Consider the following 27,916-nt stretch of genomic DNA (forward strand, 5'->3'; position numbering starts at 1 on the left):
TATCTGAACTCTAACCACCTTTCACTGCTCCTTTTAGTGTATGCATAAAAGCACAAACACTGTCAAAAAGTTTCTGTCAAAGCCGTTTCTACAATTTAAACTGCAGTCTGAGTCTACCCCTTGATGGGGCACATAAAAAGCAGGTGCCATCAACATTGAGGAGTTTGCAGTGATAAGGTTAATGTTAGCATCTCATTGTGTTTATGGAAATACACAATTAAATATTTATAATTCTTTGAGAATAGCGTGTCATGAATATGCGAAATATGGTCAATTTAATATTCTGAATTTCAGTTGAATCAGATGTAATAGGACACATGATCTATATTTAAGAACACTTGAAAAATTAGCCCAACTCAAAATGCTGTCTCAGTAGATTCTTGGTTTCTTTTTTTAATTCATTTTACACATATCTCTTTTACCCACGGCAAGCAGGCAGGACTGCCACCGTGGGCTATGCATGGCAAATTGTGGTCACTCACTCACTCACTCATGGACGACCTTTGAGGGATTGTTTTGTGGGACGCATGCTCAGGTGGTGCTTTGTTTAGTAGGACGTTTAGTAGGACGCACATGCAGGTGGTACGGCATGACATTTTTAAGCACAGCTTTATTGCCTAACGTTACTTAAGCTAACCCTAACATGTTCGCGTTTTGCCTACTTTAGTTAACCTAGTTAGCGCGTACGGACCGCCTACTTTAGTTAACCTAGTTAGCGCGTATGGATGCTATCCTGCACACATCAGTAGGAGCTAAGGACACACAGCTAAAACCACCGATACAGATGTATGGACACACCGAGGACAACAAATAACATTACAGAGGTGAGGACATGCCATAGCTAGCTAGCTATATAGTTAGTACAGGTGCGCCGTGGGTCTGGACGGTTTTGTGCTTGTTTATGACAACAGAATGATTAGGACAAGCACAGTTTTTATTTCTTGCCTTCATAACATACAACATGTCTGTTGTGGGTAACGATGCCAGCCCATATAAGAATGTCCCTAATCCCAGGTGTTCAGAGCTAAGAACATCCATTTCAGTTTTTAGTCACATAAGTTTTGATAATGCATGTTCAGGCCTTCATCTGGTTCAGGAAGTGATTATACAACTTGCAGCTCAAATCTATGGTAATTGTTTACAATAGTTTACAGTAGCTACAATAGTTCAGACGTTGTAGCAGCACACACATTAAATCCATCCATCCGTTATGCATCTGTACCCGCTTGTTCTAGGCAGGGTCACATGTGGTCCAGCGAGCATTGGCCGAGAGGCAGGAATACACCCTGTACAGGCCGCCAAACTATTGCAGGGAACACATACCATTCACTCACACAATCATACCTCTGGGCAATTTAGAGTCTCCAATTAGCCTACAGTCCTTTTTTACATTTTGTGTTTTGTTGTGTTTTGCACGTTAGTGTACCGGTAATACACCTTGATACATTTTTCCCTTAGCCTATATTAAAAAACAGCTATCGAAACATTTAGAAATTTTGAAATACAAGTGTTGGAACTGATTCATTTGTGTCCATCGTTTCAAGAAAATATTTTTGCAACAGATGGTTCCATAATATTTATGAAATTAGGTCACTGGGCGCAGAAATTGATGCAGTAATGTTGGATGGTAATAGGAAACAATAAAAACATAGCCTTTCTAGTGTTAAACATTCATGTAAAACGCCATAGAAACAATTGTTGAAAAAGTTCTGTATGCAAAATTTGTAAGAAAGCAAGTGAAATGATCTTACATTTCATTTTGAGATCTCCATTCACCCTGAAATATGGAGGTTCATTTTGTTTTGCAAATGAGCAATTGGAAGCATAAATTAGACGGTCTGCCATCAAAGAAATTGAGAGAGCGGGGAAAGGTTTTTGTATTTGGCTCAATTCTGAACATATCACTAGAGATAGATTAATCACTTTTGCCTGGCTAGCAATCCCAGCAAGCCAACATGATAACACAAGATAACACTTGTGGTAAAAGAAATTCCCTTGCACATAGCCAAAACAGACATTTGGCGATATCTTCCAAAATATTTATTGACCTCTCCCGCCCGTTTGCTGGAAACAAAGAGCTGGTAATTTTGTATGTTTAACGGAAATACGTTATTCAAACTCGATGCACGCCTAAAAAGTCTGTGTTACATTTTACCCTGTGTTAGATTTTGCCCCACTCTCCCTAATAACTCTCATAAACAAGTAACAGCTAATTTGTTTCATGGCCACCTTCATTTCTCTTATGTTTTTCAAACAACTACAATAGTCCCTTATCAGTCTCTGCTTCAGTGTCGCTGGATTAACGTTATTGACGAGCCACCTCTCTTGGGTAAAAAAAGGTCAATTGCTGCTTTCATTTAAAGCCAAATCTTTTAATCTGCAGCTGCAATAGCACTAGCATCTGTATGCCACAGCTGCAACCACTGACTAAATGCTGTGTGACGCTGTGTGAAATTTTCATAATAAAAGTTCCAATGACAAAACCACTTTTACATGCAACATAATGGAATTAATTAAAGAAATAAAGAAAAATTGAACAATTGTCTAGTGTTGTTAGAAAACCTCAGTAGTAACATGTGAATTATGACATAGATGTTGAAATCAGTTTTAAATTTGCAGAAAATAATGATCTTGGTATTTCATATTCAGACTTACTGCATTTGTAAGAAACAACATAGTAAAAAGAAGAAAAAAAGCTTTGTAAAAAATATACAGCCTTTACATATATACTTAACTCCACAAACGTAACTACCATTATGATTAAAACTAAAGAGTGTTTTTAAATGTCAAAATGTCGCTAGGTTCGAAAAAACTTTGAGATGCGTGTATCTCACGTATGCAAATTGTTTGTAGTGTCATTTTGATATCAATATTTTTAATGGCAGGCCTAGATTTTGCCAGTCGGAGTTATAGACAGTGCTTTGTATGTGTGAGTAGCATTTTTTTACATTGAAAATGCATTTTTTATGAGATAATTTCTTTTTGCAGTGTTTGTTATAAGAAAGTGAGAACAGCAGTGCATATAAATGTAGACTGTGAGAAGTATGCGTACACATACATACATGCAAACACGCATACAGCGTAGGCAATCCCAGATGTACACTGGTTTGATTGGGAGGCAGAGCGAGATATTTTGGGGGCCAGTTGAGGACATGAGCCGTGATAAGCAGCGGAGCGGACCTAGGTGTAAAAACGTGAAGTAACCCTGTAAGAAACTGTTGTGGATTATGGCTATCCTTGTGTGAATTTGTACAGTCTGATCAAGGTGTACCATTTAGCACTTACGCTTTGCTTGGTATATATGTAAAACAATGGCTGTGATAAAGGGTGTGGTGGCGTAAGTATAAAAGAGGCTTGCACCATCAGAAAAGCAACAGAAATGTCCCCAGTGTGTGTACTCATTCATTTGACGGCCATCCAATGAGACTTCATTGACAAAATTATCAGCAACCTTGTTGAATTTTAGTTCCCTAGGTCGCAACTTGTGTACCCTTCTGTCCTGCTTCGTTTTCTGTTATTTCGTTGAGATGCACTCTTAAGCCGTCTTTACACTGCCGAGCCGGGTTAAAATGCTGTAGTAGACCCGGGGTAGAATTAGTGATGATCAATTTCTACAGACGTTCTTTATCCACCTTTTGCCTGGTATGAACGTCTTTACACTGAAGATAAGAATCCGCGGGATTCGCTGTGGCGCATGCAATTATGTATCTCGTGCACAATAAACATTGTCTTTCTTGTGCATGATTGTTGTATGATATTTTTGAAACAACTGCCTTGCAAAATGCTACCCCTAATGTTTCTGGTTTTGCTAGCTAAACTGTTCGAGAATAAGGCTGAGCTGGGTGTTAAATTAGCAATAAGAACAAGAAGAATAAAAAAAGGAGATTTCATCAATGTTGAACGAACATATGAGGAAGCATCCCGACAATGTGTTTTCATTTATTTATTTATTTATTTTCGTTTCTAATTATCAACAGCTCCCTCGCTGTCCCCCCTCTCGCTGCTGGCCAACCTATTAACTTAACAATATTATTCGCAAGCTAGCTCCAATTTATTACGGTTCTCCGTAACTTGAATTAATGCCAAGTGACTGTTTTGCCAGTTTCCCGCTGATAGCCCAACTTCCACGCGCTGTTATGGAACGCTTGTAGTGGCGCGCGAGATGGTTACCGTGGCACTTGCTCCAGCTATTCTTCGGCTCTACTTTACATAGAACAAACACTGGGTCAGCTCTGGCTTTTCTCCTAGGTGATGAGGGGGGTCAGACCCGGCTTAGTTTAATCCACCTTTTCTCCGGCTTGACATCTTTACACAGAAATCAGACCCGGCTCTGCTCCACCTATTCCCCAGGGTTAATGCTCTGTGTAAAGACGGCTTTAGTGTTTTTAAGGTTTATAAGGCATTATGATAGGCTTAGCTGTAGGTAGGACTCCTCTTCACTGTTTTCCTGAGCTAGATCACTGACCTTACGTGAAAATTCAAGAAGGAGAACAAAAACACTTGACAGAAGAATAGCAGCACAGTCATATTTCCCAGCAATATTTGCATATCAGAAAATAACAATAGTACAAGAGAAATGAGGACAAATTATGAAATTGAGTAGTTGAAACAATGTTTTTAGCAGAATGGGTATGTAGGTGAATTTTGACATGATCACAGAAAAGAAAATACAGTGACCATGAGTGAGATGAGTTTCCTTATTGAACGTAATATATAAAACAGATGGTAGTATTTAATACCAATTTATATAGTTGTTGAAGTAATGTGTGAAATTGTATGGGAAAACTGTTGTGCATTTGTACTTTTCTCATGTTTACTACTAGTAGTTATAATTATGAATGAGTCATGTTTTTAAATTGAATGTTTTAATGGGGTGTTGCAGACAGTACATATGTAGTGATTGTTTTTATGTGGGTAGATAGAGAACAGGGTGAGGTAACATGAACGTAGAAACATGGCGTTCGCTGATAAGAACGTGTTCTACAGTAGCCAAGTTAAGAAAAAGTTAGTAGAAACGCCACAGTGGTCAGCTGGTGTAACTTTTTAAGAAACTCAATAAATGTGCTGTCATGAACTGCATATGGCTGCCCATGAGTGACTTTTGGTAGACACATGCATAGAATATTCTGATAAGTGCAAAAGCAATAGTTCAAAAGCAATAGACAATTATTAGTTAGCAAATATAAGTGCAAGAAAATGTTAGTGTCAGATATGAAAATATCTGCCTGGGGGCAAGGCAGGATTCAATCATCCAACCTTACGCTGCCCAGTCAATGACATTAGCAGTGCACCACCATCAACTAGCTGTCCAAGGCATGAATTTTCTTGGTCAAATATGTTCGTGGTTTTAAAGAAGACAAGTCAGTAAGCACAGTTGAGCTCCGGTTGTGTTCATATGGCCTGGCTATATTGTATCCGGTTAACTGAACGTGTAGATGGGTACGTTAGGTGAAAGATGGGGTAGATGTGGTGCAAAAGCAATAGTTGAGAAGTAATAGACAATTAATAGTGAAAAAATAAGCATGTCTAAGAAATGAAAAATTTGCTTCAGGCAGGATTTGATCCTGTGACTGAACAATCCATAAACCACGACATTACCACTGAGCCACAAACTGACTAGCTGTCAAGACTGGAAATTTTCTTGGGCAAAAAGACAAGTCCATTTTGCGTGTGTATGTGAGATTTTGATTGGCTGGTGTGGGTTAAGGATTGGCTGGTGTCGGGAAAATGTCCAATAGGGTGACATATTTTTTGTGGGCTAGGAGCATATTTGGCAGGAAAAAGAATAAGTAGGAGAAAAAACAAAATCCCCCTAGTTTGGGGCTTTATTGCATGGACATGTGAAGTTGTTCATGAATTCTGTCTGTTGAAATGGGGTCAGAATGTACAGAAATTAATGTTTTTAAGGGCTAAGAGTCTGTGGCTCATGTGGTTATTTCTGTGGGGAACCCTGAAAAGTGCCAAACTCTCAGTGCTGTGTAGGTATGGGGCATGCCCCGCCAAGGTGTAACTTAGCTGGATGGCATACCTGCCATCCCAATACTCTATAAGACCCTGTTTACACTTGGTTTTAAAATGCGTTTCAGTGATCCGAACACAAGTGGACAGCCGAGACATGTCGCCGTTCACACCTGTGTCATCATGCGTCTCCAAGGTGTCCAACTGACCACCTGTGTTCAGATTTCATTACTGCCTACGTCACTTCCGCTCGAAGATCAAAGGGCCCCGCGCACAGGTATTACGTCAGTCTGTCGCCAGACAAGCACCAGATTTGTTTTGCACGGGCTAGCTAAGAAAACAAGAATGATTCAAGAACTAATATACATGTACGGGCATCTGGTTTCATTTGCACTCCAACCACGTACATCAGTGCTTCTCTCCATTTTTTTGAGCGTTGGTGCGCTGTCACCAAAACAACCACCACTTCCTGCATTGATGACGTATTTTCCTGTTACGTCCTTGTCGGGGACGCATCAGGATGCATTAGTGTTTACACTACAAAATATATGTCGTCTAATGCGTCCCAGACCACCTCGGCAAGTGGTTTGTGTGATCGGATCACAATGCGTCTTGGTGGTCCGTTTACACTTGTATTTAGCGCTGTCCACTTGTGATCCAATCGCCCAAGACTCATTTTAAAACCAAGCGTAAACAGGGTCTAAAGCCGTGTTTCCACCGCAGGAACTTTACCCCGGAACTAGGAACCTTTTGAGGAACTCAGTGCGTTTCCACCGCAGGAACTAGGGTCTAAATTTAGTTCCGGGGGCTTTATTTTACCCCCAAAAAGCTTCCTGCTCAGGGGGTAGTACTTTCCAAAAGTACAGGAACCTTTGGGGTGGGGCGCAAGCACTGAAAATTTCTGATTGGTCGACTACTTGCAGTGTTATTTTTTTTACTTTCAGCCGCCATGTTTAAAAATCTCCAGCCGCAAACCGATTTATTTTCATAATAACTTAAAATCAAACTTGTATGTTATGCGGCGCAGTAGCCTAGTTTTGGTTATAGCCTGCCAACGTCTTGGAATTATAATGTGTGCTTTTCTGTTCTTTTCTTGCTTTAGTATTCGTTTTATAAAATGCTAAGCATTCGTGCTGGGACAGCATATTACGTACGAAAACATTCAAACGGATTAATTCGGTTGCTGAATATTTTCTTCCGGATTTTCTTTGTTAGCCTGTTGTAATTGACTCAAAACGTTTGATACAGTTATGTGAGGTATGCGGTAGTTCTGCGTAATTCACATTGGTGATAGCCTACAGTAAAAGCAAATTGGAAATCACCTTCCGCACTTTTTGTCAGGGTAAAATAACAGGTTAATTCTAGTAATCGTCCCTTTAGCTTTTTCAGACTGTCGTAATTTTGCTCTGCCATTCTTCAATTCCACAGAAAGCCCAGGAAGACTATGGACTCATTTATGGTGCATGGTTCGCATCTGGAGGGCACACTTCGCTGCTTGGCTAGCAGTAACTTCGAAGGAAAGCAAACGGTGGCTGTACCACTGCTAATTTAAATTTTCACGCAAGTCCGAGTTTTCGTTCTATTCTTGTCATTTTGCGATTAGCCTATATGGAACTGACGATGAGTAAGTAATCAAACAGCAAATTGTTTACAACATGTGCATGTTTTCTGCTGTTGTTGCCAGTTATATTGGAAATGTGAATGCATTCTGTCGCCTCGGATGTCAAGACATGAAAGTGAATGTTTGCATAAAAACATAATGAATGTGTTTGAGAGGATATATAAAACAGTTACAATCTGACTATTAGCCTGTTATATCCTATTTGTATTTGCATAACAACGGTCCAAGTTCAACTACCAACGACAGTTTTTCTTGACAACGGTAAAATATGCCCAAACGGCTGCAGAAGAATATTTCAATTCCAGGTGATTAAATCGATAAAAATCAATAAATACAAAAGTAACCATATACAGTCATTGTTGGTAGCCCGTTGTATATAAGTAGGGAGGGCAAAACGAAGCTTTAGAATGTCGCCAGCAGTGTATGCGCGTGAGCTTGACAATACATTTCTCACAGAAAAGGTCGTTTGTTACCTTTTTTTAGTTCATTACAGTGGTGATAGAAGTTACTAGAATTAAGTGGTACTGTGCTGTTAGCCTTTATTGATCGCTGTACAAGGTTAATGTGAAGTACCTAGCACAATCTGACAGTACTAACCCATAAAAATATACTTTGAATGGTACTTGGTCAATCGAACGGTAAATGTGAAAAACATTCGATTATAGTCAGCGGCACCGAAATTTTCTGTCACACCCTCGATAAACAGCAAAAGTCCCAGTAGAAGACTGAATTAAATCTTTAAAAGTTATATATTTTCTGAAAGTTTATCGATTCCGCTTGGCCGTAGTGAGTGAAACTAGGCGATCTGAGCATGTAGTCGCTATGTAAATTACGTCAGAAGGATTCAGCCTTGTTGTTTGCTACCTAAACTTCACAGCACACTCAAATCCCTTAGCATGCTTGTAGCATGAAGTGTCTACTTTCAAAATCCATTTAAACCATTCACAAATGACTTGGGACTTTGAAGTTATAAGTCGGGATGATCCAAGTGTCCAGTGAAAATACTGACCTGGCTCTCAGTCAGAATTCTGAGAGAACCAACTGCCATAAATGACCGCGTAAAATCAACCAGTAAGAGTTATTATGATGTCACTCGTTCAGAACCCCATAAATGTAAACAGTCGAATGTTCAGTGAAATCTATCGGTTTTCGGTGCCGTCGGAGTCCCGATCTTATCATTGATGGAATTTTGGGAAAGTGCGAGCTAAAAGGCCACAAAACAGCCAATATATCACATTAATATTCCATATATGTACGATCGCTGTTCACAATACGTTAATTTAAGGCTAAACTGGTATTTTAATCACAATACTTATGCTAATTTCCGGAAATAAATTTTTCGATTGTCCTCCCTAATATAAGTGGAATAAACCCCTCCGGACTGTCCTGGTTATTAGAAAATAATGTAGGCTACTTCGGTGGTAGTATGGGGTTACAAAAGAAATCGTAGGACAGATGGACCGACGACAAGGTCGCTTTTTCATACGTCAGTGGGCTAATTTGCCTAATCTTCGCGGGACTTTAGACCGCGGTGGAAACGCAGACAACCACGGGCTGAAGGAACCTTTTAGTTCCTTGAAAAGTAGTTCCGGTCCAGTACTTTTGGTGGAAACGCGGCTTAAGACTCGGAGCCGCAGCGAGAGGACCCTTGTTCCTCGATGAAACACTAGCTGGCAGTGTCACAATAGTAGTTGAGTTTTTTTTTATTGCCCACGATTCCGTCTTGCCAATGCATCTATTTGAATGTAATAGAAAAATTGTGAAACGAATACGAAATATAAACCCATACAAATAATGCAAAATATAAAAGCATACAAATATAGCTACATATGTGTACATGTGCCCAAATACCACAGAAGTAAAGCTAATGTTACCTTTGATTCCAAATTATTGATTTACATATTTACACGAAAGCTTAAAACCATTACAGAATTAACTCCTTAGCGAACATGCTAAAGACGACAGCAAGCTAAAATGCTTAACAAACTATTGATAAAATTTGAAAACACAGGAGCTCACGATCGCTCATTTCACGGTACTTTAAATACAGTCTATACTCCTAGCTTCTGAGGCGAAGTATCGTTCCCGAAACTTCCGTTTCACCATCCTATAGTCAAAAGTGTTCCCTACCGGAACTATTTTTCAGGTCTTGTAACGTTTTCCGGAACTACGTGACAACATAAGGAAGAAGCTCAGATTGCATTCGTAAAAAGTACATTATCTCTGTACTGGCCTGGTGGCCCAAGAACAACTTTTCTAACATGGATTCCATGAGGAGTATGACTTTGTAACAGAGCGGTACACGGGGCAGTTACAAAACGGCAGAATTTGTTAGCTAAGTAGCTCACGACATGACTGGCTAGCTAGATGTTAGAAGAAAGCATTCTGCTTTAAGCTAGCTAAACGGTTACAAAAATGCCATCCGGGTTTGTTAAAGATACTGTTTAACGTTGGCTAGCACTGTTACCTAGCGAACGTTACGTTTACTAACCAGCTAATTAGATAAGATTTCTTTAGTTTTATTCTCGGCAGTTTGTCATAAGCGAAAGGTATCTAGCTACGGAAATGTCCTGGTATTGACAATGAGTTTTTATGAGTAGTCGTTAGTACTGGCCATTTGGGGTTTTTTTTATCGAAACGATAAATGTATGTACAAAGATCTTATACTGCCATGTGTAATCGCGTGGAGCTACTTCTGTTAGATGAGGTGGGTTGCTAGTTACCTACCCACAATTTAGTTATTTTGGTCTCGGTGTTTAACGTATTTATTTCTTAATTACTAGCTTGAAATTCAGTAATTAGTCTTTAACTAATGTTAGTTGACTGTCGTGGGCTTTACTCTGTCTGATTAAGTATTATCGGTACGGTTACTCTTGCATTGCATGCAGATATTTGCGAACGTTAGGCAACTAGCTAAACTTTCCTCGATGACAGCTGAGTAGCTAAGACTAACGTTACATACTTTTATAGGTGCTTCCAATTCTATTGGCTAGTTAAGAATACCCAGACGTCTTTAAGACTGCGTTTGTGGTCTGAACACCTGGGGATCATGAGGGAAATTCTAATGAGATTCAATCAGGAGCCAAAAAACGAAAGATACCGTAAAACACACCCCTGGTAAAGTTGACATCAGAGCGAAAAAACGCGGTAGATAACTCCCTAGCTAAGCTTTGTCCAGATAGGTAGTTAGCTTGCAAGAGAGCGTGTCGCTGTAAAAGTGCATCTTATTTTTAGATTTTAAAATGCTGCTGTCCCTGGTCGTACACACATACTCGTTGCGGTACTGGCTTCCAGCCGCTGTAATGTTGGGCACAGCACCGGCATACGTGCTGTCTTGGAGTGCTTGGAGACTGCTGTCTACGATACTACCGCGCAGGCCGTTCCACGTAATGGATGACCTTTTCTATGCGATTTATCAGAGCATGGTCCTCTTCTTCTTTGAGAATTACACAGGCGTTGAGGTGAGTATGACTGGTTGTCTAACAATTCTGAAGTATGATAATTCGACAAGCAAGAACTGACAGAGCGTGCGCATTGCAGCGAAACATTTTCCACCAGTATCGACATTGAATAAAAGGCCCGTGTAAAAGTGCAGTCCGTCTTTATTCTTGATAAGCACGTGATTGCAATTGACCTCGTGATAGCGATTTTCAATAATAACATTTTTAAATTATATATTCTTATCTCATCCGTTGAAAATCAGGTATCATATTCTCCATCTTCGCAGAAAACAACATACCCTGCACCCATAGATGCACTTTAGAACAGGCATAGTCGTAGTCCTATAAATTATTTGACTATTGGAGTTAACAATACAGAGAAACAAACTAAATCAAGCCCTGGGAAATAGTTTGTATGGTGTTAAATATGGGTGTAGAAGTCCTAGAATTACACTAAACTGGAAATAAAATCTAATTTTGATACTGGAAAAAGATTATTGTCTGTATTGTCGTTTTCCCTGATCAATTCTGTGTTTTTGTGGTTCTTTTCTGTTTGAAATAAACAATTAAGAATTTAAGAGTAATATTCTCATTCTGCTGCATGAAGTGTATAGCAAGAATATAGACTTTGTTGTCTCTCTGTAATGTTTGGGACAAAGACTTTTTGCAATCAAAAAATGCACGCTCTCTTTTTAATGATGTTACAAACTGTTGATTTCGGTAAGCCTAAGTTTTGGCCTTTGTCTCTGACAGCTTTAAAAAAAAAAATTTCTCAAACTCTTATTAGCTTCCTTCCGTCTTTCATTGGCACCACTCTGGTCCTTATGCTGACAAATGGCAATAACAGACTCCAAGGGCAATCATAAGTCTAGAATCAAGACTAGATATTGAAAGCTCTTATGCTTGCACTAAAGAAGGAATGGAACACACTTGAATAATCAGAAACACCTGTGAAGCCATTTGTCTCAAACTATACAGTGCCCAGAAATTATTGCCTGGGTCCAGACCTTTGAATCCTGCCCACTGAAGATGGAAATAGAGTGTAACAAGTTGACAATTCTGTCTGATATCAGGCTACAGAAATTATGGAGTACAGAGTCAAATCAAGAAAAAAAATATATTAAAAAATATATAGCTGCAAGCAGTGAGACACAGGGTCCAAGCACACACAGCCAATATTACGCCATTTAACCACTTCGTGCAATGCCCCTAGTGGTCGGCACGCCAGTGTGTCTTCATTGCTCAATTCAGACATTCTGTGCTCCTGCAATCAAATTATGAGTTGAAAACACAAACTCGGTTTTCTAGCTTTATTAGTAGACTATTCGGGACAACTGTGTCGAATACAGAGTTTCGCAGCGCCACCATTGTCGCACTGGTTGTGCATTTACCAAGCACCCCCTCCCTGCAGTCTCATCTGTAACTACACCCTCCACGCATGACACACTGGACAAGAGTGTCTATCTGGTCATACATGAAAACATTCTTTTACCACAAAAAATTTGTATTTCGTTGTAGCAACAAGATAAAGCCAACAGTAGCCGAAGGTTTCCAGTACAGCTGTGAAAAACGCTGCTCACTGTACACTAAAATAAACAAGGAATGTCATTCTACTGTCAACATCTGTGACTAAATATGGAATAAATATACAACCTTACCATTGGTTTTACGCATAGAGATGTCCCTTTCGAGACAAAGTGGTCATATATTGTCTTGGACAATCGGTTCGTGAAAAATACACTCATTTGTGACACCTGGGTGCCTTCCAAAATAGCTGGGCGTAATACCTTACATGTTGTTTACGGTGTTGTCTTCCTTTGTATACAATCTGGCTTGATAGACAATTAATCCAAAAGGTGACAGAATTAGTTTTCTAACGATGTACAATAATTATGTCTAATTGTACTTTTGGAATAGCATTATGCATTCAGTCTGTGGTAGCAGTACAAGACATTGCATCTGGCAAAATTTTATTGATGTCATTTCTTGGAAAATATTGTTATTCTTGAGAAATTCTTAGCATGGCTAAGGCATATGTTTGCTGATAGACCCAGCTGATGTACTGTTTTCTGGACTACATTAGAACTGGGGAACAACAGCATTCATTCTGTCTGTTTCCATCTGTTGAACACAGATAAGATTTCCTCAGCCAAACGTAGCTAAGTGTTACTACTGAAAATATTTTGGTTATATACGTTATTTTTGAAATTGAGTGTCCTTTAAATAGGTTAGTGGTATTTTATAATGAGGATATTTCACACTGAAACATAAGCGTTCGTTGGTTTGCTAACTGGTGTTTAATACACCGGATGTGACCTCAACTGGAACATTGCCAAAGCGTGGTGGACGGTTGAATATTGTTTCAATGTCATCTCATCCCCATACAAGAAAACATCACATACTGTACAGAAAAACATACAAGAGTTAATGATTACACATTTAGCAGGGTTTCCCCCAGAAAAGTTGTTAGGCCCGGTGGCAAGTATCTTTTGACGGAGGCTGGCTGCCCCGCGGCCAAGTATCTTTTTTGACGGGAGCCCGGCGTGGGCCAGCGACAGACTGATGGCAGCATTAAGGTAGGGCCCTATAGTTTCTGTGATAACAGAATCACAGACGGAATCGTGGAATTGAGTATTTAAAAAAGCTATAACACAGATTCCATAGGGCCCTACATTAAGTCAGTGCTAAAAGCTGACTGGAGATTTGAAAATATGACTACGTAATGTGAATGTTGTTATAAATATGTCATTTATTCAACACACATTTTTTTTAAAAATCAACTATTTACAGCATGACAGTCTTACAAAGAATCTGAAAACAATGTACAGTCTTGGAATGCTGTGTTTTGAACAACAACAAAAGAAATTATATTAAAATAAATAATATCAAAGTTTTTGCACTCTACAAAAAACTTGAAAAAAGTCCTGATTGGCTACTGATTCTTACAGCATTGGAATTCTGGGCACATTTCAACAACAACAAAAGAAATTAAATTAAAATAAATAATATCAAGGCAGTTTTCACGGTCAGGAAAAATTTTATAACAACGTTGTCGTGCACATAAATGTCATCAAGCTAACGTTATTAATAATAATTAATTTCCATGGCGATTAAGTCATGTAATGTTACAATATATCGAACGTTACATTCATGCTACTAGTTTAACGTTACCTACACACTGCTTAAGTTAATATAAAAAGAATGTACTTACCGACGAGATGAAGTGATAACGCAGTTTGTAACGAGGTTAGTTAGCCTACTAAATAAGAAATGGTGGCTTGCTAGGTAACGTTAGCTTGTGATAGTTGGAAGCGTCTAGTGTAAAACGTCACTCTATGCACAATGAGGGTAAAGAACAGACCTGCTGTTTTCCTATAGTGCGTTCACATTTTAGCCAACAGATGTCGCTGGTGAGCTTTTCGACCGAGCCGCCCCACTGTAACTGTAGTTTAAAAACATCTTAAAAATACATAAAAAATTTGTTTTGTTTTTTTTTTAATTCTCCGATGCTTAGGCCCGGCGGGGGGTCAACTTAGGCCCGGCGGGCCGCCTGGCTTGCAATACACTGGCGGAAACCCTGTGGTCCAAGTGACTTTTTGTCTGGCGTGAGGAGTGGAGGGACAATCTTTCTAAGAAAATCCGTTCAAAAGTTAAAGTTATGACTGTTTAAATATTGAATATTTTATTGCTATAGCCCCACCAACTGTCCAATTGGTGTAATGTTAATACAAATCGTAAAGGGCCCTCATTAACAGTCCGACCAACTTGCATTTGTTTTCACCAGTCCAAACAGACGTTACAAAAGCCAAAACCCAGGAGAAAAATAAAATGTAAAAATACTAATTATTATTATTATTATTAATTTAAAAAAAAATAATATTCCCGAACAAAAACAATATGGTTCCAGCAGCTTTGATGCTTGGACCCCTAAATATGGCTTTGTCCCAAATATTATAGAGGCCACTGTGTTAACTCTGACACATTGGCAAGAGGGATTGCTTAGTCTAATTGTGTATTTTGAATAGCTTCATTGAATATATATTTACAAGGCTGACTATTTGGAAACCATTTTAAATGGTAAAATGGGCATTTTGTATATAGGTCTGTACTATAATTATTACCTTTGGTCATGTTTAGGTAAATTGTAAAAAACTAGAATAATTCCTAAACTCTTAAAAAGGAGCGAAGTTAATTTGAGGAACCTGAGGTCCTTTGGGCCCATGTGGAGAATTTATAATCATTTTGACCTAAACCCATTGCTTTGGTTGAAGTGCTACTCAATTTCAGGAAGCTACTTCAGAAAATATGGGCTTACAAGTAACTTGTTGAGAGAGTACAATCTCAGCATTGCAGGTTCAATCCCAGGGTGGTGTTGAGCTGGCAAGGGTTTCTTGGGTTACTCTTTAGCTCTAAAATTTTTATTAATTTCACTGACTTGCTTGAATGCTGTGCATGGCAACTTAATTAACCGAGATGGCATGCCATCGTCACTTTTAAAGCTGAATGTGTAAACGAAATGCTTTTTATTGTTCCTTCATTCCAAAGTTCCTGTCTCGGAAGTGTTCCCAGAAACGCTCCCTATTAAACTCACTGAAATCAAGTCTGGCAGGTTTAGCCACCTGCCACTTTTTTCAAAACTGTCATTTTATGCAGCAGCTTCTTGAAGATTACCTGTGCTCTGCAATGCTTTACAAGTTTGGCCATGTCTCTCAATAAGTAGGGTAAATGTCATTATTAAGCCCTCCAAAATAAGTTTGTACAAATATAATGTATACTCCCACAACTTTTTTAAAGAAGGGAGGACATAAAATGAAAGATTAGACTCTCATTTGAAGTATAATTTTATTAATTGATTTATACCACTTTTTATATAGATATAGATGAATATAGCCTATATAAGTCTGTTATGGGCTTAATTGGCACCACTTGATTATGTATTTTTAAATCAAATCAAAGCTAATTTTTTAGCTTTCAATAGATATTTTCATTGTGTCTGCACTCCTGTCCTATGGCCTGTAAACTGCATTTGAAATGGGTGTGACCTGCCTGTTAGCTGTGTTGTCAACATAGAAAAAGCGAACTTGCAACATGTCTTCATCTGAATATAGGTTTAGGTACAGAATGACAAATATGGTGGAAATTATTCTTCAAAGTGTTGTAATGTTCTCTGTACATCCTACAGGCCTAGGCCTATATCCTACAGGTATTTGAAATTTGGCCAGAAATTGCGATCCAACCAGTTTGTTGAAAGTGCGCACGTTTCTATTAAGATTTTTGGTTACCTTGAAAGAAAACCAATTCCTGGATTCTAATGTACTAATGTACCAAATAATTACTTTTAGGCTATTAGTTTGAAATAAAAATTGAAAAAGACGAGTTGGCTTAATGGGAACATTAGGCTTTTATGGATAAAAATAACAATTTTATTCTACAGAATCTTATTCTTATCGTTTATATCTTTACATTATGCATTACCAAAACAAAAAGTAAAAATTGATAATATAGAGAAATAGTTCTCATTTATTTCCACTCCAGACCAGTGCAATTTAAGCCCATTTGACAAAATGTGCATTTAAATTAAAATCCAGTTAAACATGCACATTTATTCTCCATCACACAGTATAATATAAACTATAAAAATCATGCTTTATGCCATAGAAATGCACCATACTATGCAGCTGCTGCATCAAACACATCATGTGGTCTTTTCACTAGCTAGCTGAAACTCATTTTAGTGAAAATTTTAATAGATTCATGTTTAATACAAGTATTTTAGTATGTAAGGATTAAGATATGATCACATCGAGGTAAAAAAACTGTAAGGATCAACATTTGGTCAAGCTGGGGTCACCTGGTACTTTGTCTCTTAGGTTGGGGAACTTGAATTTAACTTATTCAAAACTCAGGGGTCTAACACTTGTTTGGGGTACATATGGCACAGGCCTGAGGGTGTATTCTTGTATGCGGATGGGACAACATTAAAACAACATTGAACCGTCCACCACGTTTTGGCGATGTTCCAGCTCACGTCACATCTGGTGCTTGAAACAAACACCAGTGAGCTACTGGCGAACACTTACGCTACAGTGTAAAACATTCTTATTATAAAATAGCATTAACCTATTTAAAGACACTCAATTAAAAAAATAATGTATATAACCAAAATATTTTGAGCAGTAATACTTAGGCCTACATATGGACGGTGTGTTCAATAGGCTTGTCCTCCTCCAGAGAATCATGCTGTCATTCTCCTCTTCTGACTTACTGCAGAAAATGATGTCATCTAGGTCTAACAGAAAACGTATGGGTTGGCTATGCTTAAAAGTCCTCAATAATAATTATATTTTCCTAAATATGACGGAACTCAGCGATTATGTTTTGCTAGATGCAGTGTCTTTTACTGCTACCACAGAGTGAATGCGTAAAGCGGGGTTGATGAGAGAGAACTTTTGGTTATGCTGAGCTATAAAACGCTATTCCAAAGGTAAAGTTATTATTTTCTACATTGTTAGAAAGCTTATACTGTCACCTATTGGATAAATTAATTGTCAATCAAGTCTAATTGTAGTACAAAGGGCGACAACACCGTAAACAGCGTGTGTGGTATTACGCACAGCTATTTTGGAAGGTACCCAGGCATCACAAATGAGCATATGTTTCACAAACCGATTGCCCATGACAATATATGACCACTCAGTTTCATTAGGGACACCTCTACGTGTAAAACGAATGGTAAGGTTGTATATTTAGTCCCAGATATTGACAGTAGAATGACGTTATAATTTTAGAAAAAGTTAGCAGCGTTTTCACTGCTGTATTGGCATATCTTAGGGCTATTGTTGGGTTTATTTAGTTGCTAGGACAAAATATGAAATTTTAGTGAAGAAAGAATATTTTTATGAGTGGCCAGACAGACACACTTGTCCAGTGTGTCATGCGTGGGGGGAGTAGTTGCAGTTGCAGACAAGCCTGCAGGGAGGGGGGTGCTTGGTATATTGACTACCGGCATGACAATGATGGTGCTTAGTCTACTTATACAGGTAGAACACAGAGTTTGTGTGTTCAACTCATAATTTGGTTGCAGGAGCATTGAATGTCTGAATTGAGCAAAGTTGACCACTAGGGGGTTTGCGCACAGGGTTAAGAACACACACTACTAGCTATCATCCTATTTATATAGCAGCTAGTCAGTTCATGTAAGATAACTGGATTATTTCAGAAATCCACTTTTTCAATGAAAGACAGTGGTTAATCATCAAGAGCAATGAATTCAGTTAATATTTCTGTTCTTCTCTTTGATCTCTGACTGTCAGTAGGCAATTTCTCTTGTATTTTTCAGCATTTGCAGCAATGTTTATCCGCAGCAACACTCATTTGTCTTGTCTTACGCTCGTCAATGAATTTCCGGTATTCCTGTGGGTGATGAGTTTTTTTAATGTTTTGCTGCCTTGAAACAGCTGCATTGCATCCTTTGTAGATCGCTGTTTTGCAGCCTTCTTTTTCCAAACTGAAATGGTTCCATACTTGTAGCATGACTATAGAATAGGCTCTATTCGGTTTATTTTTGGTGCCGACATCTGCGTCACAATGAGATTAAAAAAAATGTACATTTCTGCTTTGAATCGTGCAATGAGATTATTTATTTGTTTTTCATCTTGTCAAGAAGGCTGGAGAGAACACGGTTAGACTAATTCTTTTTTTTCTTTTTTACTTTGTTTTCTTGTGATCATGAAATAATTATTCCGTGACCAAAAAAAAAAAAAATAGATGTGCCCACTTCCTCTTCGGCCTTTCATGTCTAATATGGGTAGAATTCAGGAGTGTTCTTTTTCCCCCCCTATTTTCCAGGTCCTCATTTATGGAGATATACCAAAGAATAAAGAGAATGTGGTTTACCTTTCCAACCACCAATGCACAGGTAGGGGCTTTTGCTTGTTATACGTATGAATCAGGGCTTTGGCTCATTTGAAAATTTCAGTGAGTCTTGAATTGTAATATGCAATTGAAATTTGATATCTGATATTTTCCTTTGTCCCTTGATTGCTCTGTCACCATCAGTGGACTGGATCATTGCTGACATGTTAGCCATCAGGCAGAATGCAATTGGTCATGTACGATACGTCTTAAAAGATGGATTGAAGTGGCTCCCTCTGTACGGATGGTACTTTTCTCAGGTAGCATACCGTTTCACTGATATAACTGAAGGCAGGCTTACTATTGCATTCAAGTAAACTTTCAGATCTGTCACTTTTTGATTATACCATATTGTATTGAAAATAACAATATGGCAAATATGATTGTCTTCACTAAATATTAAACACCTGTTACAATAGGGCAGATTATCTGAAAAATCATAGCCCTTTATTATACAAACATAGTCCTGTATGATAGAAAAAGATTCAGATATGGAGCCATCAAAAATGTGGGCCCTGGGGGCCTTGGTGGCCATTTTAGTTTATTTAAAAAAAATAATAATAAATAAAATAAAACGGTATAGACTCCTGTGGTGAAGTGAGTCATTATCAATCTTTTCAACATTTTCCTGAGAAAAAATGGTTCTTGTCAGGTTTAAGAATAGACTGATCGTCCTTAGACAAAAGATACAATCCATAAAGACAGCACCACACCTGGGGTCTTTATGCCTCCGCAACGGCAAAGCCGTGGCCGGAGGCATTATGTTTTCGGGTTGTCCGTCCGACCGTCCGTCCTTCCGTCCGTCCCGATTATCATGAACGCGATATCTCAGGAACGCCTTGAGGGAATTTCTTCAAATTTGGCACAAACGTCTACTTGGACTCAAGGATGAACTGATTAGATTTTGGTGGTCAAAGGTCAAGGTCACTGTGACCTCACAAAACACAATTTTGTCTTGAGGGAATACAAAACACGTTTTTGCCTTGAGAGAATTTCTTCAGATTTGGCACAAACATCCACTTGGACTCAAGGATAAACTGATTAGATTTTGGTGGTCAAAGGTCAAGGTCACTGTGACCTCACAAAACACGTTTTTGGCCATAACTCAAGAATTCATACGCTAATTATGACTTTCAGTTTTCAATTGAGTTTCACACAAATGTCCAATACGATAAAATGATGAAGTGATGACATTTTATATCCAAACTGGCTACTGGTTGGCGGAGGCATACAACCGCAAGGCGGTATTTCTAGTTTTTTTTTTTTTTTTTTTTTTTTTTTTTGAATCTCATTTGGGTAACATTTACATTTTACACAGTATCTTCCAAAAGTAAGGAAATCAAAGTGAAATGTGTTATTTTTGCAGTACACTCAAGGCATTTGGATTTGCGATTTAATGATAATGAGAGAAAAGTACAGATAATCCGCTTTTATATAATTGTATTTACGTTTTACCATTTTACAAAAAAAGTTTTTTAGTCCTCCCATTTTCAGCTGTGCAAAATTATCGGATGTACCTACAAGTAAAGCAATAATAAAGTCTAATATTTGGTTGCATAGCCCTTAAATGCAATAACTACATCAATTTTACAAATCATTGTCATTGCCTGTTGTGTGGTATCTTATTTTTGGAGATGCCTTTCCAGGTCTTCACTGCAGCTGCTTTCAGTTGATCTTTGTTTTGTGGGTTTCTGTCTTCAGTCTGTACTTGAGCAAGTCAAGTGCATGCTCATGCTGGAGTTAAATTAAGTGATTGGTAAATGGTAAATGGACTGCATTTATATAGCGCTTTTATCCAAAGCGCTTTACAATTGATGCCTCTCATTCACCCGTTCACACACACACTCACAAACCAATGGTGAAAGGCTACCATGCAAGGTACCAATAAACTCATTGGGAGCAATTGGGGGTTAGGTGTCTTGCTCAGGGACACTTCGACACGCCCAGGGCAGGGGATCAAACCGGCAACCCTCCGACTGTCAGACAACCGCTCTTACCTCCTGAGCTATGTTGCCCCGATTGATTTAGCCAGTCCAATATTTTTTCTGTTCTTCCCATTGATTAATATTTTGGTTGCAGTGTGTTTGGGGTCATTGTCTTGCTGCAGAATTGCAGAATGCAGAAGTGCTGGCCGATGAGGTTGGAGGAAGTTCTTTATACATAGCCAGACAAAATCTGTTTTTACACTTCCAAATTCTTAGTATAATTCACTTTTTTGTGACTCAAACAATATTGTACTTTGCATCAAATTATTTTCTTCTATCAAGAGGTCTTGGGGAGCTGTGTAGTATAATGGGTTGGTCTTGTAACCTAAAGGTCACCGGCTCGATTGCCCGCTAGGACACTGCCGTTGTATCCTTGAGCAAGTTACCTAACCTGCATTACTTCAATATATATCCAGCTGTATAATTGGAATGTAAAAATTTTGTGTAAGTCACTCTGAGTAAGTCTGCTAAATGCATATAATGTAAAGGTCTACTTCCCCTATGGGAACTGCTGTTACAGTAAATAACCTGTATTTATTTCTATCAGGGGAAATTGATTTGATTCATTCTAGCTTACATTACGTGTAGCCAATTTCATTAACAAAGCTAACAAAGTTCCTAACAACTTTTAAAAGACTGAAGATAAAAAAGACCATGAAAGACTGTGGTCTACAGACCATAAAAAAGTAATTCTGTTTTACAAGAAATACGACATTCTTTTTACACTTTTCAAGTGTATTAGCTAGCTATGATAGACCTATGGCCTGCTAATGTTACTTATTCCACACGCGATTCCGTGTTTACATCCCAGTTCTAACTAAAGCCGCATTTCCACCAAAATTACCAGGAACTTTCAGTCCCAGGAACTACTTTACCAGGAACTAAAAGGTTCCTTCAGCCAATGCCTTCAGCCAACGCGAAGATTAGGCAAATTAGCCCACTGACGTTGTCGTCGGTCCATCTGTCATATGATTTCTTCTGTAACCCCATACTACCACCGAAGTAGCCTACATTATTTTCTAATAACCGGGACAGCCCGGAGGGGTTTATTCCACTTATATACGGGTTACCAACAATGACTATATATGGTTACTTTTGTATTTATTGATTTTCATATATCCTCTCAAACACATTCATTAACAGCAGAAAACATGCACACGTTGTAAACAATTTGCTGTTTTATTACTTTCTCGTCGTCAATTCCATATAGGCTAATCGCAAAATGACAAGAATAGAACGAAAACTCGGACTTGCGTGAAAATGTAAATTAGTAGTGGTACAGCCACCGTTTGCTTTCCTTCGAAGTTACTGCTAGCCGAGTAGCGAAGTGTGCCCTCCAGATGCGAACCATGCACCATAAATGAGTCCATAGTCTTCCTGGTCTTTTCGTGGAATTGAAAAATGGCAGTAAAATTGAGTAAAATTACGGCAGTCTGAAAAAGCTAAAGGGAAGATTACTAGAATTAACGTGTTATTTTACCCGGATAAAAAGTGCGGATGGTGATTTCCAGTTTGCTTGTACTGCATCACCAATGTTAATTATGCAGAACTACCGCATACCTCACATAACTGTATCAAACGTTTTGAGTCAATTACAACGGGCTAACAAAGAAAATCCGGAAGAAAATATTCAGCAACCGAATTAATCCGTTTGAATGTTTTGGTAGCCTACGTAATATGCTGTCCCAGCACGAATGCTTAGCATTTTATAAAACGAATACTAAAGCAAGAAAAGAACAGAAGAGCACACGTTATAATTCCAAGACGTTGACAGGCTATAACCAAAAGTAGGCTACTGCGCCGCATAACATACAAGTTTGATTTGAAGTTATTATGAAAATAAATTGGTTTGCCGCTGCATATTTTCAAACATGGCGGGTAATGGCGGAAAATAAATACAACACAAATGCTACGAGTACTCGACCAATCAGAAATGTTCAGCGCTGCAAGCTCCACCCAAAAGGTTCCTGTACTTTCGGAAAGTACTACCCCCCGAGCAGGAACGTTTTGGGGGGTAAAACAAAGCCCCCAGAACTAAATTTAGACCCTAGTTCCTGCGGTGGAAACGCACTGAGTTCCTCAAAAGGTTCCTAGTTCCGGGGTATAGTTCCTGCGGTGGAAACGCGGCTTAAATGTCCCGGGGGGTATTTCAGGAAGCAGGATTACTGAGTTAACTGGATAACTGCACGGAGTTAAACCTGGAATAGCTCTTTTGCAGTCCATGTTCCAGATTTGGGAGGGTTCCTAGTTTTACTCAGTGCAGTTATCCAGCTAATTCAGTAATTCTTCTTTGTGGAACAGGACCTCGAATAGCTGAATACCAAAAGAGGAAAAACACAAAATAGCTGCACCACCACTACGAAGTAGCGACTGTACAATATTCCCATGCGCTTTGGGGTGCACTCAGTGCAGTCGTTATAACACTGCATGGAATCATTTGTTGCTAAAAATGCTATTTGTAATATCTCTGATTTCCTCCCTTCTTCGCTTGACATTTTGCTTGTAGCACTCGGTTATGTCCTTAGTAGAGGTGTAGGTGGGGTTGAGGACTAAGGAGGTGTGAGTGGGGTTTACAAACACAGTCTATGAGGGCTGCAAAATTCTACAAAGCATACCTTTAAGGCCCGTGTTAGAAAGCATTCCATGTTGAGCTCTAATGTGTTTATACACAGAAATACATGCACCAAAATGCAATTGCCTCGATTACCTCGTAAGGGTGTGGTTGAATTCGGTATCGTGAAGTGAGTCCTCCTTATATCAGACTAGGACAATTTTATCTCAAAAAATGGATGAGACTCAGCTCACCATCAGACTCAATATTTTGAAAAATGGCCAGCAGGGACCCAGTTTTTGATGGCTCCACACCTGAATCTTTTTCTGTCATAGAGAGCTACAATACCTCTTGTACCAAGTTTTCTACTTGTAACTATCTATCATAACGTGCACGATTCTTTATTTTTTAAAGCTGATAAACCACTCTACTAGAGCACTGTCAAGAAAGTGTTTCATAAATTCTAATTCTTACAGAATCTGTGTGTTTCAGGGGGTGAGACATAGGATGATGGGGAAATGGCTACTATAGAATTGTAATCCACAAATCATGTTTTAAAAGTTTCATTATAAACATTTCATCAGCCTGCTGATTTAACACTACAGACTATTACAATACTAAATATTTTTCTTTTCTTAAAAGATTATATGTAAATGTAAAACAACCATGTATATTGTCTTAATTGGCTCCAATGGATTCTTAAGAAATTGCCTTTAAACTTGACCTTCGGATCTGATATTCATTAAAAAAAAGTTACACTTCCATTCACTGCAGTTGTGTGTGTAACTGATGTGTTATTTCTTAATCTTTTTTTTCTTCAACTATATAGCATGGAGGTGTCTATGTCAAGCGCAGTGCCAACTTTGAGGAAAAAGCCATGAAATGCAAACTGCTCTCTCAGACAAAATGTGGAGCACCGGTAGGTATAAAAACTGTGCTTTGGTGTAATCTATTACAGAGTTTCCCTGTTGTCCTCGGGGTGACAACAATTCTGGCTTGTTACTGCATGTGTACTCCCATTTTATTTTAATATTACTGATATGTACCTTTTTGGCTTTGTCATTGTACAATGTGAATTTGTTGATCATTATGCTGGGTTACTTGTTGTAGCAGTTAAAGGCAGGGCTGTGATTAAGTATGTGGCTAGGGTCTACCGGGGATTAGCCTAATGTTAAATGCAATTTTCAGTTTTCCAACTTTCCCCTGTGAGAAACTTTCAGGCTGCTCCAAAATTAACATCATAATATAGGGTAAATGAATTAAATGTAATTCTACAGACAACTGGTAATGATCCTTTCACCATAGTAATTGGAATTGTATTACCTAAAGAGACCCATTAAAACAAAACTATCAAGGTTTTGGTGCTTCACATAAAAACAATGTTACCATAATTGTCACAGAAAATCATAACACGTAAAATGCCCCTTGTGTAGATATCGAGTCAGCAAATTTTTGGTTGTAATGTATCACAACCCATTATTCCAGTAGAGCGATTGAGATTTTAATCTATGAATAAATTGATTTGCGCATGGCAGAGTTTTGTTGAGAGCCTGAATAAAATGTGGGATCTTGTGAAATGTTGCCTGGTTGTCATGGGCACGTTGGGTCAATTGCAGCATACTTGTCTGGAGTTTAAACCTCAAGTTTTAAACCTCTAGTCCACAGAACTGCATTACAACTGGAACGGGTAATCCTTATTTCACAGATTTGGATAGCTGTTCCTGTTGTAATGCAGTTCTGTGGATTTAAAGGTTTAAACCTGAGATTGAAACTCTAGCTATGCAGCTGCAATGGACCCACTTAGTTACTGAACCAACATCAATATTTAGTACAATTTTAAACGAGATGGATAGTGATCCATTATTATCTCTATCCCAATTCCTCAATATCAGTGAGTGGTTTTTGCATGGTTGAGGGCTCCAGTGAAAGCAATTCATTATACATATTAGAGGAGGGCAGTATCCAGATTTTCACAATGTCAGACTGTCAATGGAAAAATACCACAGTATTAATGTATACTCTTTCAATTGTAACAACTGCTAAAATGTTATCGTAAACACATTGGAAGAATGTTTGCTCCTGCAACAGTCCAGCAAGTTCTGGGCAAGATGTGACCATTGATATTCATGTTTGTCTGCGTGACAGCTTTATGGTGAGACTCAATCAGGCTGTTAGGCAGGAATTTGAAACTGCCTGTCATGAGAATGCTGGGGGTTTGAGGGCTGCTGAGGCCCTCATCAGGTTCCAGAGTCATGCCTCCCACCTCCCCACAAGAAATGAATGTATTAGCACTTGAATCATATTTAGAGGTAAAAGATGGCTTTCTTGGAAACACTTTCCCTTAATTTTCATATGTATGTCGTTGAACCTAAATAAAAGCATGCAGTTTTTACATTTATTTATTTCAGTGACTTTTCAATTTTCACTTTCAAATTCTACAAATACACTATTAACAAGTTTGTAAAACATCAGAGCTTGGGAAAATAGGAAATAAATGTTATTTTGAAAGTGAGAGCAATTTTATTTTCCAATCTTTTTACAAAATACACTAGTGAATCATGACTACAACGGTTTTGGAAATTGGATCTGTTTATATCCATAACCTTTTAAAAAAGAGTTAAATTGACTAGCTAGCTTTTAAAATAATATCAATGTAATAGTAATTAGCATATAATGTAAAACATATGACTGTTTGCAATTCTTAGTAGTGTAAATTCACCACCTCTATTACAATTACACAAAGAGTCGTACTAGCATTTAAAACGTAGGACAGACTGTAATTCTTACTAGTTTAAATTGAAGTACAAAAAAGCAAGTGCAAAAAGAATTCAAAATTAAGTTAAAATAATTATTGGCCAATTGCTGTAAGAAAAAGGGAGTGGTAGAGGGAAAGAGAGAGGAGGGAAGGAAAAATAAAGGACTTCTAGCGGGTTTGGGGGCATGTCACATGCTGTTACACATGTTGCACTGGTTTATTTATAGTGTTTGGAATCACACTAATGCTGCAGTAGGAAATATGGCATCACCTGCTATGAGAGATTTGGAGATCACATTAAACTCAAATCTGGATGTGAATGAAAGTGAACCTATCAAAGAAAACATTTCTAGACTAAAAAAGACCTTTTTTTCCAACTTCAAATAGCTAAAATGTTTAATCACCTGGTTCCAATTACAGATTATTCCAACTACATTAATAATGGTGTCTACATGCATATTATAACTTGATTAAAATTCAGCAGCTTTGAATATATTTTTATAATCGACATAACATTACTTATCACAGTCAGGATATTGCTTTTCCAACTTAATGTTACAAATGATGTAGCTTAGTAGTACTGTAGGCCTGTACAGTATGTGTGTAGATAACGTTACTGTAATTGCTTTAAATTGACATAACTTTGTAACCACTTTGTTGCTTTTATATTGATGTAGTGAAAGTTACCTCTGAGAACAGACTACTGTATCAACCTTGGCCAGCCGCTAATTATTCATATCGCAGCGCAAACGCAGTATCACTCCTCACATAATTGACATTACGTTAGGCTTCACAGTCGGATACTGACAGCCTTGCTGACTCAATGCTGGAAATAACGCTTTAAACTATGGTGACCACATTCACTTTGATGTAGCTAACAAGTGAATAATTAAACTATTGTAACCAACATTCTCATCAAATAGATAATTAACTCAAACAATGTTGTCTCCTCAGATATGTTCTGGACTGATGGCTTGCGGAATTTGAGATGCAGGACTTGAGTGTTCTAAAGTAAAGAGACGGCCAGGCTAGCGCGTGTAGCATTCTGGCAATTGGCCAACCCCAGATTGGAACATTTTCTTTCAACTCCAACCTGCCAATATGACATTGAACTTTAGTGCAGCTGCTTTTTTCAGTTAAGAAAATTCCCTTTTGTGGAATCAATGCATTTTGTTGTACAGAATTGCCTATGGGATGGTTAACGGGGGGTTCCAGTTTTGGATAACAGGAGGGATCGAGCCCCCACGTTAAATGACAATTCAAACCCTGCCTACAGTAAACTATGTATCTGAAGAAAAACACATTTTTAATGTTCAAAAATGCCAAGTTACTCACGCATACAAAGCAGTATAACTCATTAAGACTTGCAAAATCTAGGCCTGTCAATAAAAGTACTGATATCAAAATTAGGCTATGTTACAAGAAACAATATTGGCTACCTTAGCTAACACTAATGAAACATGCTGTATTTCAATGCAATGCTGTTACCCAATGTTTCCTAAATTATTTTAAGGAACTTGGCCCTGTGTCAAAATAATTTAGATTTTTTGGAATGTGCTGAACATTGTGGTCACGCTAGCCCATCGAATGTCTTTGGAACGCAGGACATTTGAAAATCTGTATTTTACACTGATTCACTTGCTTTCTGCTAAAGATAACAGTTTTTGGCCATAATATGTCATAATTGTGTTA

The 27,916-nt window shown here is 38.3% G+C and overlaps 1 protein-coding gene across 1 annotated transcript in view; it reads left to right on the plus strand.

The window, feature by feature from the left end:
* Positions 1-9,787: 9,787 nt before the first annotated feature.
* agpat5 (1-acylglycerol-3-phosphate O-acyltransferase 5 (lysophosphatidic acid acyltransferase, epsilon)) overlaps positions 9,788-27,916 on the plus strand; it is a 31,160-nt gene continuing 13,031 nt past the window's right edge. Inside the window, exons 1-4 of the mRNA XM_035405386.1 lie at positions 9,788-11,040; positions 18,868-18,937; positions 19,078-19,193; positions 24,299-24,388. Of these exons, the coding sequence (XP_035261277.1) occupies positions 10,822-11,040; positions 18,868-18,937; positions 19,078-19,193; positions 24,299-24,388 (495 nt within the window). The 5' untranslated portion in view covers positions 9,788-10,821. The remainder of the gene's footprint in view (positions 11,041-18,867; positions 18,938-19,077; positions 19,194-24,298; positions 24,389-27,916) is intronic.

The sequence above is a fragment of the Anguilla anguilla genome, chromosome 2, assembly GCF_013347855.1.
Source record: "Anguilla anguilla isolate fAngAng1 chromosome 2, fAngAng1.pri, whole genome shotgun sequence".
NCBI lineage: Eukaryota > Metazoa > Chordata > Actinopteri > Anguilliformes > Anguillidae > Anguilla > Anguilla anguilla.